The sequence below is a fragment of the Humulus lupulus genome, chromosome 4, assembly GCF_963169125.1.
Source record: "Humulus lupulus chromosome 4, drHumLupu1.1, whole genome shotgun sequence".
NCBI lineage: Eukaryota > Viridiplantae > Streptophyta > Magnoliopsida > Rosales > Cannabaceae > Humulus > Humulus lupulus.
This window is the reverse complement of record NC_084796.1, coordinates 224,191,710-224,212,580: the sequence shown is the minus strand read 5'-3', so window position 1 is coordinate 224,212,580 and position 20,871 is coordinate 224,191,710. Positions and strand designations below refer to the sequence as shown.

General features: G+C 32.0%; 1 protein-coding gene and 1 non-coding gene across 2 annotated transcripts; one reads left to right on the top strand and one right to left on the bottom strand.

The window, feature by feature from the left end:
- Positions 1-17,411: 17,411 nt before the first annotated feature.
- On the top strand, positions 17,412-17,484 carry TRNAR-UCU (transfer RNA arginine (anticodon UCU)). Its single transcript has one exon. It is a non-coding gene; the product is annotated as a tRNA-Arg (tRNA).
- A 358-nt stretch (positions 17,485-17,842) lies between these two features.
- On the bottom strand, positions 17,843-20,058 carry LOC133831249 (stress response protein NST1). Its single transcript, XM_062261488.1, has 2 exons — positions 19,717-20,058; positions 17,843-19,520 (listed from the first exon to the last, which is right to left on the bottom strand). Exon 2 carries the CDS (start codon positions 19,486-19,488, stop codon positions 18,040-18,042), a length of 1,449 nt encoding a protein of 482 aa, XP_062117472.1. The 5' UTR covers positions 19,489-19,520; positions 19,717-20,058; the 3' UTR covers positions 17,843-18,039.
- Between the last annotated feature and the right edge of the window lie 813 nt (positions 20,059-20,871).

Sequence of the window (20,871 nt, the reverse complement as noted above, 5' to 3'; positions counted from 1 at the left end):
GGCTTGGGACGCCCTTGAAGATTTATCTGTCAATTCACAACAATGGAATTATTTTGATCATAGGTCCAGGTCAACTAATTCACCAAAAAGAGGAGGAAGGTATGAAGTAAAAGATGAATTAGGCTTAAGAACATCCTTAGACAAATTAGCAAGAAAAGTATAAGCTTTAGCCATAAGCCAAACTATAAATTCTCCAATACAACCAAGAAAAGATGTTTGTTCTATATGTTCTAGTCCTTGTCATAATGCACAATCATGTCCTTCCTACCAAGAAGCCTTTTCTGAGGAGGCCAATGTTCTCCATCCTTATGGGAAACCAAATGATAGCCCATTTTCATCCACTTATAATCCAAATTGGAGAAACCATCCAAAATTTTCATGGAGACAAAACCAACCTTCAATGAATCAAGGACACCAATACAACATGCAAAACCAAACTCATGCCCCACAAAATCAACCATATCCTCAACAAAGGAAACCTTCCTTAGAATATACTTTACAACAATTTATGCAATCCACTCAACAAATCCTACAAAATCAGTCTCAATAAATTACCAGACTCGAGACACAAGTAGGACAACTCGCTACTGCTTTAGCTAATAGAGAAAAAGGAACATTCCCTAGTCAACCTATCCCAAATCCAAAAGGTCAATATGAGATAAGAAAGTCTAGTCATGCTGGAGAAGTCAAATCAATTTCAACTCTTAAGTCCGGAAAGAACATTGTCAAACCTGATTACATACCCGAGGTTGAAAAAGAAAAAGAAAAGAGTCAAACTTCTAGTTCTAATGCCAATGACTCTTCAAATGAGGATACTCCAATCCATCATTTCATTCTAAAAGCCCCATCCCCACAAAGATTACTTCCAATTAAAAAAGGCAGCCAATATAATGACATCTTAGAAGTTTTTAAACAAGATAGTATCAATATCCCTTTCTTAGATGTTATTAAACAAATTCCCGCCTACTCTACATTTTTGAAGGATCTTTGTACTGTAAAAAGAAACACTAATGTTAAAAAAAAGGCGTAACTAAACAAGCTAGTTCCATTATTTAATGTAAGAGTCTTGTTAAATATAAAGATCATGGGTGTCCCACAATTTCATGCATTGTTGGTCATCATTTTATTAATAAGGCTTTACTTGATTTGGGTGCTAGTATGAATTTATTGTTTTATTCTGTTTATAAGCAACTTGGTCTTGGTGAACTAAAACCTATATCTATAACTCTTCAATTAGCTGATCATTTTGTGAAAATTCCTAGAAGCATTATAGAAGATGTTTTGATAAAAGTTGATAAATTTTACTTTTTGTTGACTTCATTGTTCTTGATACTCAACCTGTGGAAAATGTGCATGCTCAAATTCCTATTATTTTAGGTAAACCATTCTTAGCTACATATAATGCAATCATTAATTGTTGTAATGGCGTTTTAAAATTATCTTTTTGGAAATATGACTGTTGAATAGAATGTATTTAATGTCATTAAATCTGTTAAGTGTGAGGAAGTGCATAAAGTTAACATGATTGAGAATATTTTTGAAGATGATGGAAATGACTTGCTTGACTTTTGTGAAAAATATTTTGGTATGAGCTTACATGTTGATGATTCCATGAATGATGTGAATTCTTTGTTGGAGTCTATGCCCTTAAATGATACTATAACTGAACCTTTTTCACCCCTAGAGCATATTCAATCAATTTCTGAGTCTCCAAAGTTAGACCTGAAACATTTGCCAAAAATTTTAAAATATGCTTTTCTAGGAGAGTCTGAAACCTTACATGTTATCATAGTATCCGCCTTAGATAAAGAACAAAAAGATAAATTGTTAGATGTCCTTATAAAATATAAAGATGCCATAGGTTGGACCATTGGAGACATTAAAGGAATTAGCACATCCATATGTATGCATAGAATCCATCTATAAGAAAATTCTAAAACCTCTCGAGAATGTCAAAGAAGGCTAAATCCAAATATGAAATAAGTAGTTAGAGAAGAAGTCATTAAACTATTAAACCGTAGGTATCATTTACCTTATTTCTGATAGTCAATGGGTTAGTCCAGTTCAAGTTGTGCCTAAGAAGTCTGGGATCACTGTTGTTGAAAACAAGAAAAATGAATTAATCCCTACTCGTGTACAAATAGGGTGGAGAGTGTGCATAGACTATAGAAAGCTAAATAATGTTACTAGAAAAGACCATTTTCCATTACCCTTTATTGATCAAATGCTTGAACATTTAGCTGGCCATGCATATTATTGCTTTCTTGATGGGTATTTGGGATATAACCAAATCCCCATTGCCCCAGAAGATCAAGAAAAGACTATATTTACATGCCCTTTCGGGACTTTTTCCTATCGTCGCATGCCTTTTGGATTATGTAATGCACTTGCGACTTTTCAAAGGTGTATGATTTCAATTTTTTCTGACATGGTTGAAAGATTCCTTTAAGTGTTTATGGATGATTTTTCTGTGTTTGGTTCTTCCTTTGATGAATGTTTGCACCATCTTTCTCTTGTCTTGATTCATTGTAAAGAGAAAAACCTTGTGCTTAATTGGGAAAAATGCCACTTTATGGTTAAAAATGAATTGTTTTAGGACATGTGATTTCGTCTGAGGGAATAGAAGTTGATAAAGCTAAATTTGATTTTATTTTAAAACTTCCCCCACCTAAAACTGTGAAAGAAATTAGATCATTCTTAGGTCATGCCGGTTTTTATAGAAGATTTATAAAAGACTTTAGCAAAATTTCTTGGCTTTTATGTCATTTACTTGGAAAAGAAAATTCTTTTGTCTTTGATAATGATTGTCATGTTGCCTTTGATAAATTGAAAAATCTTTTGACTACTGTACCCATTATTCGACCTCCTGATTGGAAAATTCCTTTTGAAATAATGTGTGATGCTTCTGATTATGCTATAGGTGTTGTCTTAGGACAAAGACTTGAAAAAATACCTCATGTAATTTACTATGCTAGCAAAACTTTAAATGATGCTCAATTAAATTATTCCACAACCGAGAAAGAATTGCTTGCTGTTGTTTTTACATTGGAGAAATTTAGATCTTATTTGTTAGGGTCTAAAATTACTGTCTATTCTGATCATGCTGCATTAAAATATCTCTTGTTGAAAAAAGATGCTAAGTCTTGTTTGATCCATTGGATCCTGCTTTTACAAGAATTCGATTTAGAAATACGTGATAAAAAAGGGTCTGAAAATGTTGTTGCTGATCATTTATCTAGACTAGTTGTTGAAACTATACATGATTCCACTCCTATCACTGAAACTTTTCCTGATGAACAATTAATGCATATTGCTTCTTTGCATTGGTATACTGATATTGTGAATTATTTGGTTACTAAAGAAATACCATCTCATTGGTCTAAGCATGATAAATCCAAATTTTATTCTGAGGTGAAAACATTTATTTGACATGATCCTTACTTGTTTAAATACTGCCCTGATCAAATAATTTGAAGATGCATTCCAAATAGTGACCTATCTAAAATTATATCTTTTTGTCATGATCATTCGTGTGGATGACATTTTAGTGGTAAGAAAACAGCTGCTAAAGTTTTACAATGTGGTTTTTATTGGCCTACTATCTTTCGTGATACATATGTGTATTATAAAGCTTGTGAACGTTGCCAAAAGTTAGGAAGTTCAACTAGACGAAACATGATGCCTTTGAATCCTATTCTTATAATTAACATATTTGATGTTTGGGGCATTGATTTTATGGGAAAATTTCCTAACTCTTTTGGTAATCTTTATATTCTTTTTGGAGTTGATTATGTGTCTAAATGGATTGAGGTTGTTGCATGCCACACTAATGACCACAAAGTTGTGCTTCAGTTTTTGAAAGAAAATATATTTTCCCGTTTTGGTTCACCACGTGCTATCATTAGTGATAACGGTACACACTTTTGCAATAATTCATTTTAACATTTGATGAAATAATATGGCATTATACATAAAGTCTCAACACCCTATCACCCACAAACTAGTGGTCAAGTTGAAGTGTCTAATAGGGAAGTTAAGCACATTTTAGAAAAAGCTGTGAATCCAACTAGGAAAGATTGATCCTTAAGACTCACTGATGCATTATGGACATATCGTACCATGTACAAAACTCCAATTGGCATGTCACCCTACAGAATTGTGTATGGGAAGGCATGTCACTAACCTGTTGAATTAGAACGTAAAGCCTATTGGGCAATTAAGCAGTTAAACTTTTATTTAGATAAGGCGGGTGAGAAAAGAAAGCTTCAATTGGATGAGCTAGACGAAATTAGGAATGATGCATATGACTATTCAAAAAAGTATAAGGATCGCATGAAATTTTACCATGACAAAAACATTTTGAGAAAATATTTTTCTCCCGGTCAAAAAGTCCTTCTATACAACTCTCATTTACATCTATTCTCAGGAAAACTACGTTCTAAGTGGATCTGTCCTTATATTGTTCGAGTTGTTTTCCCACATGGAGCTATTGAAATTGAAAATCCTTATAATGGTGATATTTTTAAAGTTAATGGACAAAAATTAAAACCATTTTTAGAATTAAAAACTGATGAAGTGGATGAGATCCTCCTTGAGGATCTTGTTTACCAAGCTCTTTGATTCCTATTGATCTTAATAACTTGTGTTTTGTTTGTTTTATGTGTGATTTAATTTTGGTTTGCTGTATCTTTTACTCTCTTGGCGATGCACCGTATCGAGGTATGACCATTCTAAATTCTAACGTCTTTTACTTTTCAAATTATAATTGTGTTTTAACACATTGAGGACAATGTTTAAATTAAGTTTGGAGGTATTGAGTTTAAATGATTATTATCATTAGGAGAGTATGTGTTTTATTGTGTTTATGTTTTGTGTTGTTTTGGTTGTTTATGTTTTGTGTTAATTTTTGTTTTATTGTGTTTTGTGTGGTTTTCTTGAAAGAATAATTTATTATTTTTGTTGTTTGTTTGAAAAAGAAAATTTTATTATTTTTGTTTTGTGTTGCTTTTATTATCATTAGGAGAGTATGTGTTTTATTGTGTTTATGTTTTGTGTTGTTTTTGTTGTTTATATTTTGTGTTACTTTTGTTTTATTGTGTTTGTGTGGTTTATTTGAAAAATAAAATTTTATTATTTTTGTTGTGTTGTTTTTCTTCAAAAAAAAAAAAAAAAGTTGGTGATATTTTTCATTTTCAATGATAAAAATCTTGATTGAGTTTGAGTTTAGTTCTCTTTAAAATATGAATAATTTTTAAGCTTTGTTTTTAATTATAGGGTCAATTTTGTTTATAACAAAAATTACATTTTTCATAACAAAAACATTTTTACTTCCTATAAATCTAAATGAAAAATAATTTTTGAAAACCTATTTTTTTAAAAGCAAAATTGACAATTTAATTAATTACATAAGCTTAACTTTTATTCATAATAATTTTTTAGAATTATTTTCATTATGCAATTTTTTAGAAAATCATTTTTATATCACCAATAAAAATGTGTGTTTTAATTTTCTTTTGCTTGAGGACTAGCAAAAATTTAAGTTTGAGGGTGTGATAACTCTACAAAATAGAGTTATTTTACTACATTTTTTATGATAATTGTTGCTTAGTTTTTAAGTAATTTATTAAGTTTTTTTAAGTAATTTTGAATTTATTAGTCTTATTGTAACTTTTTAGGTTTTTATATGTTTTTTCTGAAAAGAAAAGAATTAAAGGTGAAAAGAGAATTGAGAAATCGGCATTTTTTAAAAATCAAAAGCCCAAAGGATTTCTGGTATTTTTAAAAGGAGAAGCCCATGCACCAGCCATCCGAGCCCACGTGACAACCCAGGCCCGCGCCTGCTCCCTGCCGCTTAGCACCTCAGGCCCACAACGCCAAGCCCAATTCGAACCTCCAAGCCCGCCTGTATCCCTGCCTAGCCAACTCCCAGGCTAGTCTCCTTCCTTCGGCCCACCACTCCTCAGCCCAAGCCTAGCCGCCTGTGCACCCAAACCAGCCCACTACAATTTTTTCTTGAACCCAGAATTGTCCCATTGTCTCAATGTCCAAAAATGTCATCTTTTTTACCCAACTTTTCTACATATTTCACTTCAAATTCATCATTATACCCCAGAATTTACCTCTACATGTCATATTTACTTTATTTAATTAATTTAAGTTTATTATTTTAATACTATCATTTTGGCTATATATATATAATTTCAAGACCATTTTTGGTATGCTTAATTTTTTGTTACTATCATCTTTTCTACCATTTATCTCTATCATTTTATCCTCCATTTTAGTGTTTTTCAAGAGCATTTTTCAAGTATGTGTTCTCTTTGTTTTGTAATTTCTATTCTAATTATGAGTTTCTAACTTTTTTAAGATTATTAAGCTGATGATAAAACAATATGTAATTAGATAGTATTTATTTTGTATGTTGATCTCCCATTTGTGTAACAAAGTTTATGAATTTTTCTTCTTCAAATATCTTCTTTCATCTTAAATATCATGTATTTTTTATTGTTAGCACATATTTACAATTTGTTGTTCATTAGTGCAAAATCATATTATTCTTTGATTAAGTGTGTCATTAAATTATGCACATCAAATGCTTAGAACAAAAATATTATGTTTTGTCTTATAAATAATATTCATTGATTTATTTGTTGTTTTTTTAGATTGACTCACACTAAATACTTTGAAATTATATCTTAAAAAGTTAAAATAAATCTTATATTTCTATAAAAAATTGTGCTTAAATAGAATATCTAATTTGAATAAGTAATGATTTGATTAATTTATAATATTACTAAAACTTGGGAATCAATGTACTTATAAATATTATTGAACTTATATTTTGTGGATTATATTGTCTTAATAATCTTTTTTCTACCATCTTGTTTGCAATTATTAATTTAGTTATGTATATTGTCTTTAATTTCTTTATTATTGCATTTATTTGATTTTCTTGTCACAATATCTCATCATCAATATTTGGAGCTAGATTAGAGTTTATTAATGTTGGTTTAAAATAGTTTTCTTTTTTATTTTAGACAACTCATTTGGGTTCGACATCTTTGTTTACACGAATTCTATATTATATATAGGATTCGTGCGTTTGCGATATACATATTTAAAACGTACTTATTTTGAATCCATCAGCAGGCCCACTATAACTAGTTCATCTCAATATTCCTCTCGAACAACGAAAAAGAGAAAATCAAAAAGTGATGATAGAAATTGCGACATTTGTGATTGGTGTGAACATGACAAAAAGAATTTTCCGACAAAGCAAAAACTACCCAAGAAAAAAGTCATGCCAAGAAGAAACTAAAAACAAATCCATAAATACTCATGTTTTTGCCATTGTTATTTACTGTTTTATTTCCAAGACTTATTAGATTGTTATTTACTTTCTTTTTTTCACTGTTTTATTTCCGAGGCATATTAGATTGTTTTAAATCTTTTAATTATTCATTTTTTGTTGCCATTGATTTTATTACCACCATTAAAATTCTAGCTCCATATATAACTGCCAAAAATATATCTTATAATCATGTATGCTTCATTCTTGTGTATTTGGCATATATTATAATTATGTATACTTCATTCTTGTTTATTAGCCTATATTATGTTCCACAGATGGAGTATATATTTTTGTTGTCCCATATTATTATCGATATGTTTTCTATTTTCTAGGTATTTTAATATTAATTTTTTGAAGTAAAAAGTATTCATTAAAATTCTCTAACCTTTTCAATTTTATATATATATATATTTATATTATAGGATTAATTCCTTTAATTTAGTTTCAATATATATATATATGCACTAACATATGAAAGAAGAAACGGAGCGAACAATTTTGAGTGTTTTGATATAAGATTTTATAATATATTAGGAAATGTTTTATAAATGCTACAGGTCACACTTATAAAATATTTTCATTAATTCTAATGATAACGTGCCTGTATAATTTTGCTAATTGCTAAAGAATCACATTTCTTCACAAAAGTCAGATCTGACTTCTGAGTTTGATAAAATTATATCATAAAATAAAAAAATATAAACTTAAGTAAGTAAAATTAATTTGAAAAAATAGCCTGATACATGTTATATTAGTAATTGGCCAATTTTTTAATTAAATTGATTTTGTAATTAAAAATATATTTAATAAAAAGAAAACATATTAAAATAATAAATCTTTTTCCTTTTTATCTCCTCCTCTCTCGTTCTTTCTTCTTCTCCCTCTTGTTCTTGGGATGAAGCACACCAATGTCATGGTTTAAATGGCAAAATTATGTTTATACTTTTCAATGACTTGGGACTTTTATAATCACATGCGGTTGTATATAGCATACAAGAGTTTTGAAAATATAAATAAAGAAATTGTAACATTTCTTATATTAATCTATATATAAATTCAGAGTTTTCCTTTATTTTAATCAAACAAATTCTACATCACACTTTTTTACAAATAGCCCAGGAAAAAAACAAACTAAAGTAGAAAAGAAAAAAAAGAAGAAGACAACCCAGATCAACCAAGCTCCCAAACACAGATGAACCTGGCCCTCTGAACCCAGAAGTGGCCTAGTCCATCGAGCTCCACCTCTGTCGAGCCAATCTAGATATGCAAAGCTTTCGAACCCAGATTGGTGCAAACCCAGCGATCGCCTAGTTCACCAAGCTCCAAGTCAGTTGAAGATGCGCATGCAAGATGGCTCCCGTCATTGCCCAAGTTTCTCTCTGCAAAAGTTCTAGAAGAAGACTTGCTTGTGATAGATTAAATGAGATATAGGCGTATGAATAATTCTATACATGTAGGCAGAATTGTAATATAGATTGAACATATACGAAGAGAGGACCGAATATATGTACCTCCAGCCATTGCTATTGATAATCTCGATCTACAACTCTAGATCTACAAAAGAAAAGTAGAGAAATTAGAACGAGTACACGGGCTTCCAAGCTCTCGCTAACTCTGATAGATGGAGTTACTACAAGATAGAATAATGAGTAGCGAGCTTGGGGACCGGTACTCTATATTTATAGAGTGAGACATTCTATCAGAGTCTCTGCCACAGATTGAGATATTCTCTCAATCAGTTGGGATATGCAAAATCGGGTAACAAACAAAATTGGATAACAAATAATGTTGACCATTAATTACAATATTTTTCAAAAAATAAAATATTGACTTTGATATATTAAATCAATTAGTTGTAAAAAATTGATTTTATATACCATATAAATAAATATTCTAACATTCTCCCACTTGGTCAGCATTTAATGTATTAGTTAAGCCCGACGATTATCCCTGTTAGATAATAAACACATGAATCATGGCGATATGTCCTCTTTTTATGGCGAGTATTATCTTCCATGTATTACCATATATTTATTACATAACAATGTACTTTATGTGACTATGTACTTAAACGAATAAACACTATGTTTATTCAGGTCGTATGAAGATAAAATTTTCTCAAATAAAATTAAAATGCGCATAAATATGAGAAACATCAAAATAAGAGTTTCATTGGTAATAACTTCAGTTTGTACAATAAATTTACATAAGGGAACCAAGTCCCATGTTCACTACATGATCCTTGAATTTATGAGGTGGCAAGCCTTTTGTCATAGAATCAACAATCATTAATTCAGTGCTAATGTGTTGAATGACCACTTTATTTTCTTTAACATATTCTCTCACGACTAAGTACTTTATGTCGATGTGCTTGCTTCGACTACCAATTTTGTTGTTCTTAGCCATGAATACAGCAGCTGAATTGTCAATGGCCTAGATATGGAGTCTACAACTCTAAGGCCTGAAATAAAACTCTTTAGCCATACACCATGCGATGTAGCCTCAAAACACGAAACGAACTCGGCTTCCATAGTAGAAGTAACAGCCAAGGTCAGTTTGTTACTCCTCCATGATATAGCTCCATCGACAAACATAAACACGTTACTAGAGGTTGATTTACGTGAATCAGTACAACCAACAAACTCTGAATCTGAGTAGCCAACTACTTCCAGGTTGTTGGCTCGTCTGAACATGAGTTTGTAATCCTTAGTACCCTAAAGGTACCTCATAACTTTCTTTGTAGCTTTCCAGTGTTCTAACCCCGGGTTACTCTGAAATCTTCCTAGCATTCCAACAGCAAAGGCAATGTCAGGTCTTGTGCACACCTGAGCATACATTAAGCTTCCGACAGCAGAAGCATATGGGATGTTCTACATTTCTTCCTTCTCAAAATCATTCTTTGGACACTGGCTCAAATTTAATTTATCACCCTTAACAATGGGAGCAACACTTGGTGAACAATCTCTCATCTGAAATCTCTCTAAGACTTTGTTAATGTAGGTTTCTTGAGATAGACCTAAGATACCTTTGAATCTATATCAATGGATCCTAATGCCAATGACATAAGACGCATCACCCATATCCTTCATCTCAAATTTCTTTGAGAGAAATTACTTCACCTCATCTAGCTTGCCCTTATCATTGGTTGCAAGAAGAATATCGTCCATATATAAAACAAGAAAACAAATCTTACTCCCACTGACCTTCTGGTATATACATTGATCCATGACATTCTCTTCAAATCCAAAAGAAGAGATGACATCATGGAATTTTAAATACCACTGGCGAGACGCTTGTGTTTAAACCATAGATGGACTTCTTAAGCTTGCACACCAAATGCTCACCATCACTAGAGGAGAATCCTTCTGGTTGTTTCATGTATACCTCCTCCTCTAGGTCACCATTTAGGAATGCAGTTTTTACATCCATTTGCTGTAGCTCTAAATCGAAATGAGCAACTAATGTCAGGATAACTCTCAGGGAATCTTTCTTAGATACCGGAGAAAAGGTCTCTGTGTAGTCAATTCCTTCTTTTTGAGTGAATCCCTTAGCAACGAGTCTCGTTTTGTGTCTCTCAATGTTGCCTAATGAGTCTTTCTTTGTTTTGATGACCCATTTACACCCAATAGCCCTCGCCCCATTAGGCAACTCAACAAGATCCCAGACTCTGTTGCTCTTCATAGAATTCATTTATTCATTCATGGCATTGTACCACAGTTCCGATTCTTTGTTATTCATAGCTTGTGAAAAAGTTTTTGGATCATTTTCTTCTCCAATATTGTAGTCAAATTCTTGCAAATACACAACGTAGTCACTAGGTATCGACGATTTTATTGTCCTAGTGGATCTTCTTAAGGATACACCAGCTGGCTCTTGGGGAGCGGGTGGTTCAGCTTGTTGTTCAACAATTATAGGCAACTCCTGAACAACTTGATCCATTTGAACTTCATCATTGACTGGTGGATCTTCAACAATTTGTTGTGATGGTTCAACGTCCATTTGGACTTCAGGGGTGTTATCAACCACAATCAGTCTTGCTCTTGAGGTGGAGGGTTCTGAAGGATCTTTCTCATAACCTAAGTCCTTGGATTGATCACTCCTACTAATCAAGGCATTTTCAAGAAATTTTGCATTCCTTGATTCCGCAATCCTAGTGTTATGAGATGGACAATAAAACTTGTAACATTTAGACCTTTCAGCATATCCAATAAAGTATCTACTTATGGTCCTTGGGTCCAGTTTCTTCTCTTGTGGATTGTATATTCTAACTTCAGATGGGCATCCCCAAATGTGTACATGTTGTAAACTCGGTTTCTAACCTTTCCATAATTCAAAGGGAGTTTTTGACACTGCCTTGGTTGGAACTCGGTTTAATATGTACACGGATGTCTTCAGAGCTTCAGTCCACAAGGATTTAGGGAGTTTAGGGTTGCTGCTAAGCATACTCCGCACCATGTCAATCAATGTTCAGTTTCTCCTTTCTGCAACACCATTTTGCTCGGGTGTACCGGGCATGGTATATTGGGCAACAATCCCATTTTCTTGAAGAAACTTTGCAAAAGGGCCAGGTGCTTGTCCATCTTCAGTGTATCTACCATAATATTCTCCACCTCTATTTGATCTCACTATGTTAATTAGCTTGTTCTATTGTTTCTCTACTTCAGCTTTAAATATCTTAAAGACATCTATCGCTTCGCTTTTGTTATGAAGTAAGTAGATATACATGTAGTGCGAGTAATCATCTATGAAAGAGATGAAGTATTTCTGACCATATGAGTCCATGTCTGGAATATATATATCAGTATGTATGATTTTTAATAAGTTGGAATTCCTATGGAGACCATTTTTCTTAGACTTGGAAGTATGCTTTCCCTTAATGCAATCCACACAAGTATCAAAATCAGTAAAATCTAAGGTATTGAGTACCCCATCTTTCACTAACCTTCTAATTCTATCAATGGAGATATGTCTCAATCTCCAGTGCCATAATGTTGAGGAATTCTCATTTATAACACATCTTTTATTGACAGCGTGAACGTGTACAGTATTATAAGCAGTATTGTTTTGTAAATTAATGCAGTAAAGACCATCAAACAAAATACAATTTCCAACACATTCAGATTTATTATATAAATTAAAAGAATTGTTTGAAAATGTAAAGGAAAATCCAAAAGGTATAAGTCTTGAAACTGAAATCAAGTTTCTAGAGAAACTTGGTACATAAAAGGTCTTTTCTAATTTTAAAACAAAACCGCTACTTAAAACTAAATGGCATGTTCTAGTAGCCTCCACATGTGAGCCCATCTTATTTCCAGATAAGATGCTTTGCTCACTTCCCACTGGCTTCCTTAGGCTTTGTAAACCCTACAAGGAATTTGAAATGTGAATTGGTGATCCATAATCAATCCACCATGTGTTAATATTAACATTATCCATATTAGATTCATAACATACGAATGAAATTTGATTACCTTTATCGTCCATTCATTTCTTGAACTTGGCGCATTCCTTTTTCGCATGTCCCTTCTTTTTGCAGAAAAAATATTTGATGGAATCCTTCTTTATTTCGCCTTGGGGAGGCACTTTATTTTTCCCCTTGTCCTTTTTGGATGGTTTGTGTTTCTTTCATTGGGTGGCCATGTGAGCACTTTCACCTTGTTCCTGTAGGGGTCTTGCTTCTTCTTGAGCACACATGGTTATCAGTTCATTGATACTTCATTTGTCCTTATGTGTGTTGTAGGAAATTTTGAAATGCTCGTATTGAGGTGGAAGATTGTTAAGGATGTAATGAACTAGGAAGGTTTCAAGAATAACTACATTGAGCTTCTTTAGTTAAGCAGAAATGCCCCTCATCTTTGAGATATGTTCTCTAATTCCTTTGACACCAGTGAGCTTTGTGGATGAGAACTGTTGGAAGAGGTTGTTGTAAAGTGGTTTATTTGAAGTGTCGAACTACTCATCGATCAGTTTGATCAAGTCTTTGACTTTCTCAGGTTGCTCCACCATTCCACGCATTCCCATAGGGATCTTGGACATAATGAACATGATGCTGAGGCGATTGGTTCGCTCCCATTTTTCATATAGTGCGATCTCAGCAGCAGTGCTAGTCAAAGTGATTGCAGCAGGTTTGTCCTTCCTTATTGCGTAGTCCATGTCTGCGCAACCTAAATGAAGAAGAACTCATTCCTTCCAAAATTTTAAATTGTCACCCCTAAGCTCAGGAATTTCGGTAAGGATTTCAGCAAAACTAGAGGAAGATGAAGAAGTTGCATGAATAGGATTACAAACTTAGATTTTTAAAGATTGAGGCTTAATGAAGTCATGTTTTACCAATGTATAACATGCTGAAGGGTGAAATTTTATTAAAAAAAAATTTCATGTGGGCTAAATTTTTAATTTAATAAAATTGGATGTATATGATGATAGATTATTCAAACAAATTATTTGGGATAAATTAAGGTTTGATACTTCTATCTTTATTAAACTTTATAATAAAACTATTAAATTAATTATCATAACTCTTATGGGTAAATTAAGAAAATTAATTTAATATATTATCCTAATTAATTATATAAATATAATAAAATCTATGTGGGGTAAAATTAGTATATCTATATAATCAATCACAATTTATGTCCATTATGTGATCCTTTCAAATTAATATATGATTTTATATAATTAAAGATGTTGTGGCTACTCCTGAATTATTTAAAATTATATGATTCACTAGACATTATGTTTTAGGCTCTATGAAGACCTAAGAACAATTTCGTAATAACATAATAGGCAATCACAGAGAGTATTGCTCCTAGAGTGGTCGTCTGAAGATTATTACAAATCATTCTAGATTGAGCATTTGTCTTTGTTTCATGCGTTATTATGTCAACCACAAAATTGTTTATGTATTATTCATAATTTTATTCACCCTAAATATTTTATGAATATCAATGTGCTAAATATTTTTCAACATATCTTAATGTTTGAATATAATCTAAATATATCTAGCATAATAATGAAATATACAACATATTTAAAATCATAAAGTCATACATATAATTATACTAAAAGTAAATTCTGCATGAATAATAACAAAATAATCATACAAATTAGCATAATTATTCATATGTAGGAAAATAAATACAATAATTCCATATATACACTTGGCAGAAAAATTTATGCTAAATAAGACAATAAAATCATTTATTGATTTGGTGAATTAATAAAATAATTGCACAAATTTAATTGTAAAATAGAAATGTAATTACATTCTTAAAATAACACAATTACTTAATATTGCATGAATAATAGAAATACATCATACAATAAATACACCAAAATCAAGTAATTGCATATTTTAAGTAATTTCCAAATAACATATAAAGTTCCAAAATTATATGTTTTAATTAAATTGGAAAAATTAAAAATGAAATTTATTGTCTAAATAAGCATTAAAATCAATAAAATAATAAAATTCCAAAAATAAATTAAAAAGATAATTTTCAGATATTTTATGAATTTTTCTTCAATTTTTTTGTTTAAATCTGCCCTGGGAAAACGACATGTCGCTTTCCCCTTAAGGTCGTCGTATGACCCGTCAAATGACGGGTTGTTTTTCGTGTTGTAGGCAGACATGTCGTTTCCCCTGTAGTGTGTCGTAGGACTCGTCCAAACGACAAGTCGTTTTTTCAGCCATGACCAAAAACGACATGTCGTTTTGGTCGTCTTCTTCAGTCACCCAGGTCATTTTGACCAGTTTTTCTGAAAGCAGGTCACGCGACTCGATTACCAAACCCGGTCGAAAAAGAGCCATTTGACATCGAAATTCCAATATTTTTGCCCATATCACACCAAAAACAGTGTTTAAAGAGATTCATGGAATTTGTTTGCATAAAAAACAACTAAAAAAATGAGTTTAATTTCAAAACGTATTTTCGGCCATTAACATGTTTATGAGGATTTGAAATGCTTCCTTGGTTTCAAAAACTTGCTTTTAATGCATATATCATTTAGGAAACATAAGATAAAGGATTTCTAATAGCATTAAAAATGAAAAAACGAATTTGAATTTAAGAACCAAATTTTGAAGCATGTATCGGCCAAACTCAAAACTCTTGTCACATATTTATGCTATAGTTTTAATGCACAAAAATATCTTAGAAATTGATAAACTATAACAATCATAACAACAATATGCAGTAACACAATCCAAACAATTTTTTTAATCATTCAGCAATATAAACATACACGAATACATATATGTGTATATATGAATACATAGGCATATATAATTCATAAAAATATATATGTATATATGCATACAAAAATTAATAAGGCAGAGATAAACCTGACTCTTATACCAAATGATAGATTAAATGAGATATATGCATATGAACAATTCTATACATATAGGCGGAATTGTTATATAGATTGAACATATACGAAGAGAGGATCGAATATATGTACCTCTAGTCATTGCTATTGATAATCTCGATCTACAACTCTAGATCTACAAAAGAAAATAAGAGAAATTAGAACGAGTACATGGGCTTCCAAGCTCTCATTAACTCTGATAGATAGAGTTACTAAAAGATAGAATAATGAGTAGCGAGCTTGGGGACCGGTACTCTATATTTATAGAGTGAGACATTCCATCAGAGTCTCTGCCACGGATTGAGATATTATCTCAATCAGTTGGGATATGCAAAATTGTTTAACAAACAAAATTGGGTAACAAATAATGTTGACGATTAATTAAAATATTTGTCAATAAATAAAATATTGACTTTGATATATTAAATCAATTAGTTATAACAAATTGATTTTATATACCATATAAATAAATATTCTAACAGGTTGCAAATTTTTTTTTTATCAATTTTTGCAAAAGTTTAGAATTGCACATAATGGTGGCCTTCGTTGTTCCTAAGATAGAAGGTTGGGAGAGAAAGGGGGAATGAGAAGAAAGAGAAAGGTCAAAAGAAGGAATACAAAATAAATAAATAAATAATTTTAAAATTAATTATGAATATAATTATAAAATAACTAAAAAATCAATTAATCTAGGGACAATATGGTATTATTTAAAAAATAAGCTGACTAAACTATGAAAAATGGTATCAAATATGTACAATTTATAATTAGAGGAAATCAAATAAATATTATTGAAAATATATGGTACCAAATATGTATTTCAATAAAATAAGAATACCAACTATAGGCCCAATATTGTAATAGTGCTAAAATGCCATTTCAAATTGATATTTTTTTAATTTTATAAAATAAAAATATAAATTGGAATCAAGAATGAAAAGAGGGAATGAGCAAGCAATCAAAAGTGAATCTTAAATAAAGCTCTTTTTACAAATATTAATTAATACTATTAATGTGGATCATTGGATCAAGATCCAATGACTAATAATAGATTAACCATCTATGGGTGATAAATACAGTAACCATTAAATAAATAAAAACTAAAAATATATATTTTTTTATTTTGGGTTTTATTTATTTAAAATTTTATGTTTAATCAAATATTAGCCCCAAGTAAAAATCAAGTTATAAGTTATTAATTTAATTCGAAACAATTTAATCACAACTATTAAATAAAAATTAATGCTTAAAATTAATGTAACTATTGATAGGTAAAATATTGATGTAACCATTGAATAATAACCCATATATAAATATACATATGTTTATAGAGTTTCCATAATAAAATTTTATGTATAATTTAAAAAAAAAATAATTAAAAAAATAAAATAAACTTATTTAAATATTAAATTATTCTTCTAATAATGAATTTTATATTTATGTTGTTCTATGAATGAATATAACTTGAGAGATTCTAAATTTGTATTGTACTAACAAATCTATAAAATTCCAAGTAAACACAACCTTTTATATATGTGGTCGAATTGGAGTTGTTTGACAAATATTTTAAACAGGAAAAGGATGAAATAAAAAGTTTGCCCATGACTACAAAGCTACATCAAGTTGCTCATTTATTTTTTTAATATAGAAAACTATATATATAATTTAAGCTACTGAGTTATGTCAAAAGGCACCCGTGGCCTAATGGATAAGGCGTCTGACTTCTAATCAGGCGATTGTGGGTTCGAGTCCCACCGGGTGTGCAATAATTATATTGTGACTTCTTTTATTTATTTTCGTTGAAAGGGAAAAAAAAAAAGAAATTAGCCTGTCAGACAACCGTGGGATCATCCCAGTTAGCCAAAGCTGACTGAGAACGATCCTCTTCAACCACAATGAACCGAAGAACATCAAGCATTAATATATCCTGTTCGAGTAAGGTCGTAGCTAAGATATTAGCTGCTGAACTACAAGAAGGTTATTTATTTCTAGTACAAAGTCGATGTGGGACGTTAGTCCATCTTCAACTTGGTAGTGTAACTTCTTATCAGGCAATTGTGGGTAGCATCCCATCGAGGTTGCAGTTTTAAATTCTATTAAAAATTATACTCGAATCCAAAATCAACAAGAAAGATTTTAATTAATTATAATAAAATAAAGGACAAAATATTACATACAAAAAGTGCACCCGATTTCTTAAAACAATAAAAAACCAAACAAAAAAGGCTGTTACTTTCTTTAAAATCTATGATTCTATATCAGTGATCCTCTCTAAACTAAAATACCTAATGTGATATACAATCATACAAGTTTATTAATTATCCTGTTATTGAAGATGGGTCGCCACCACTTCTCTTGTTTGAAGAGTGTTGTTGTTGTTGCTGAGAACGATGATAAAGGTCAAGCACCTCAAGCTCTTTCTGTCGAATGAGTAGAACCATTCTCTCATTCTCAAGCCTTCTCTTCTCATTTTCAAACTTAGCTTTCTCCATTTCCCTCTCCTTTTTGCTACTAAACTTCACCCACTTAAGCCTTTGCTTTTCTAACTCAAAAGCTTCGCATTGGAAGTTCACTTGTTGCTCCTCCAACTGTATCATCCTACTCTTCAACCACTGCTTCTTTTCCCAAGAACTCTTCGACCCATCTTGAATCACAGCTAGAATCTCACAGCTCAGTTGTTGTATCAGCTGGGAAGATTCGGATAAGACTCCTTTTCTTGGCCTTTTCCGCTGTCTTTCATAGTTATCATCATCAATGTCTTCGTGACCATGCCCAATTGGACCACGGGAACCACCTTCAGTTTCCTCATCATCTTCATCATCATCGTAGTCATCAGAATCATCATCTTCATCATCATCCTCTTCGTCTTCACCACCACTTGCTGAGGCTTTTACTAATTTAGATACATGCTCGGTTTCTGGCCTGCTCAAATTAGAAACGACATGGGAGTTGTCTGTCGTATGAAAGCACCGTTGTTGTTGGTTCTGTTGATTAGGCTGAACATGAGACGAGGGCTCTGAGGCATTCAGCTCCGATGACGGGTTGGCTCCATTAGCTCCACCATCAGCATTACTAGTAGTAGCACCAACATGACCACAACTATTGTGGTAAGCACACATTTCTCTGAAAAACAAGTGCTTGGAGTTGAGCAACTTTCGAACTTCTTCCTTCATCTTTGGTGTCAAATCCATGGTATCCAACAAACTCTGATTCTCCACAACCCGGCAAGCTGTACCTTTCCCAAGTATGTCGTTTACCCTCTTATATCTTTTATTCAAGTCATTGAATTTGTCCTCACATTGCTGGGGAGAGACATAGAACCCTTTCTCCATCATAGCCCGAGAAACCGATTTCCACTTCCCTTTCTTCTGTAATAATCCCCCGGTGGGCTTCTTCTTGTTTGTGGGATCAGTTGCTTCTGAACCATTTTCATCGCCAATGTAATAAACCGCCATTATAAGAAGCCTAACCATGTCGTCAGTCCACTTCATTCTTTGCCACGGGGACATCTTCCTCTTCCCATCCCCACTAGTATCGTCAGCAATAAAACCAGGATCATCTTCATCGCTAAGGGTTAGAACTTTGGTGGATTTAGAAGCGTAAGGGTAACCATGTTTAACAGAGGGTTGAGCTTGAGGGTGATGATCAGCGTCATGATGGCCATATGCCATCATTTGAGAGTGGGACAAAAGGTGAGAATTTTGAGTATTTGATGGGTTTTGCTGTTGTTGGAGAGGCATTTCTAGCCCAAGCATCCCGGCACCCATGGTAGAAAACAATCCACCTCCTAAACCATTAGCTTCCATCCAAAAAAAGAGAACAAATAAATAAAACAATTCAACAACCAATTTCCACCAATCCAAAACAAAAAGATAACTTTAACAACCCAGATAACAAAAACACCTCAATTATTAACGGCCCGCCGTGTAAACACTCACATTGGTCTCTCAAACATTTCAACAAACACTTTTACAAAAAGTAAAAAAGAAACGTACCCAATACTCGAACACAGCAACCCAGTAAAGCAAACAGTCGATACGGACCAACAACTCAGTTAGTCAGAGATTCTCAGCACAGACAGACTTGTTCTCAACTTTCTTTCTTTTTGAATTGAATGCTATGAAAAACAGCAAAGAGGGATAGAGATAAAAAGAGCTGGTGGTGGTGTGTAGATTGAGTTGCGGAGATGAGAGAGAAACCCATATGAGAAAAAGATGAATATGAAAATGGTATATACAGGTAGCAGAGCAGCTGGTTTTAGTTTGGCTGGTTTGAGTTGACGAGAAGGGTCTGTATAAAACTGCCCATGGTTTTTGGGTCTTTCCCAGCTTTGCTTTGCTTTGGGTTCAATTAAGAGAAATAATGACAATAGACCCACAGGTTTTCGTTAAAACTAGGGAGCTTCTTCTTTATTAAAATTCTACTACTACACATACACACACTCACTCAAGTCGTACACGTCATCAACACTTTTCCATGCCTAACCCAAACCCAATATCTTATTTATATAAATAATTACATTTCAAATTCCAATTATTATTATATATTTATTTTCTTATACCCACTCTTTTGTTTCTATGGTTTTAGAAACAAACAAGGTCAAAATCACTTGATTTTATATTTCTCTTATAAACAATTCTACTTTGATTTTGAAAATTTGACCAAAAAAAATATGTTGTCATTGGGTCGTAAGAGAATAAAAGTGTCAATTCACCTCACATAAAATTAATTAAGGATTATTTAAGTGGTATTTTGATTTTCACCTTGTATATTTTTTGTATATAGAAAAATAGAATGGGTCCCACTCCCACATAAGTGGTATATTCAAAATGGGAGGTTTTGTGGAACCTGGTATTTGTGAAATACCGGGACACTTGTAAGGTTTGATAGCTTTCTATTATATTTCCTTTATTGTCTATTTTTATAATATAAAGTTTTAGGATTGCTGATGTGACCTAAGATTTTTTCTCACTGCCGGCCTGATATGATATTATGACCACTGGAATTCATGCATTTTTATTTTTTTGAGAGGACAAATTTGAAGGTCTTTCATTTCAAAAAAAAAAAAAAGTTCAAAGGTCTGAAATGAGAAATTATTCTTGTCATCCAACATGGGAAAAATATGTTTCTTTTTTAGTATACATTGATAT

Coding starts and splice junctions, on each gene's coding strand:
- LOC133831249 (XM_062261488.1), bottom strand. CDS start 19,488: ATGGGTGCCGGGATGCTTGGGCTAGAAATGCCTCTCCAACAACAGCAA.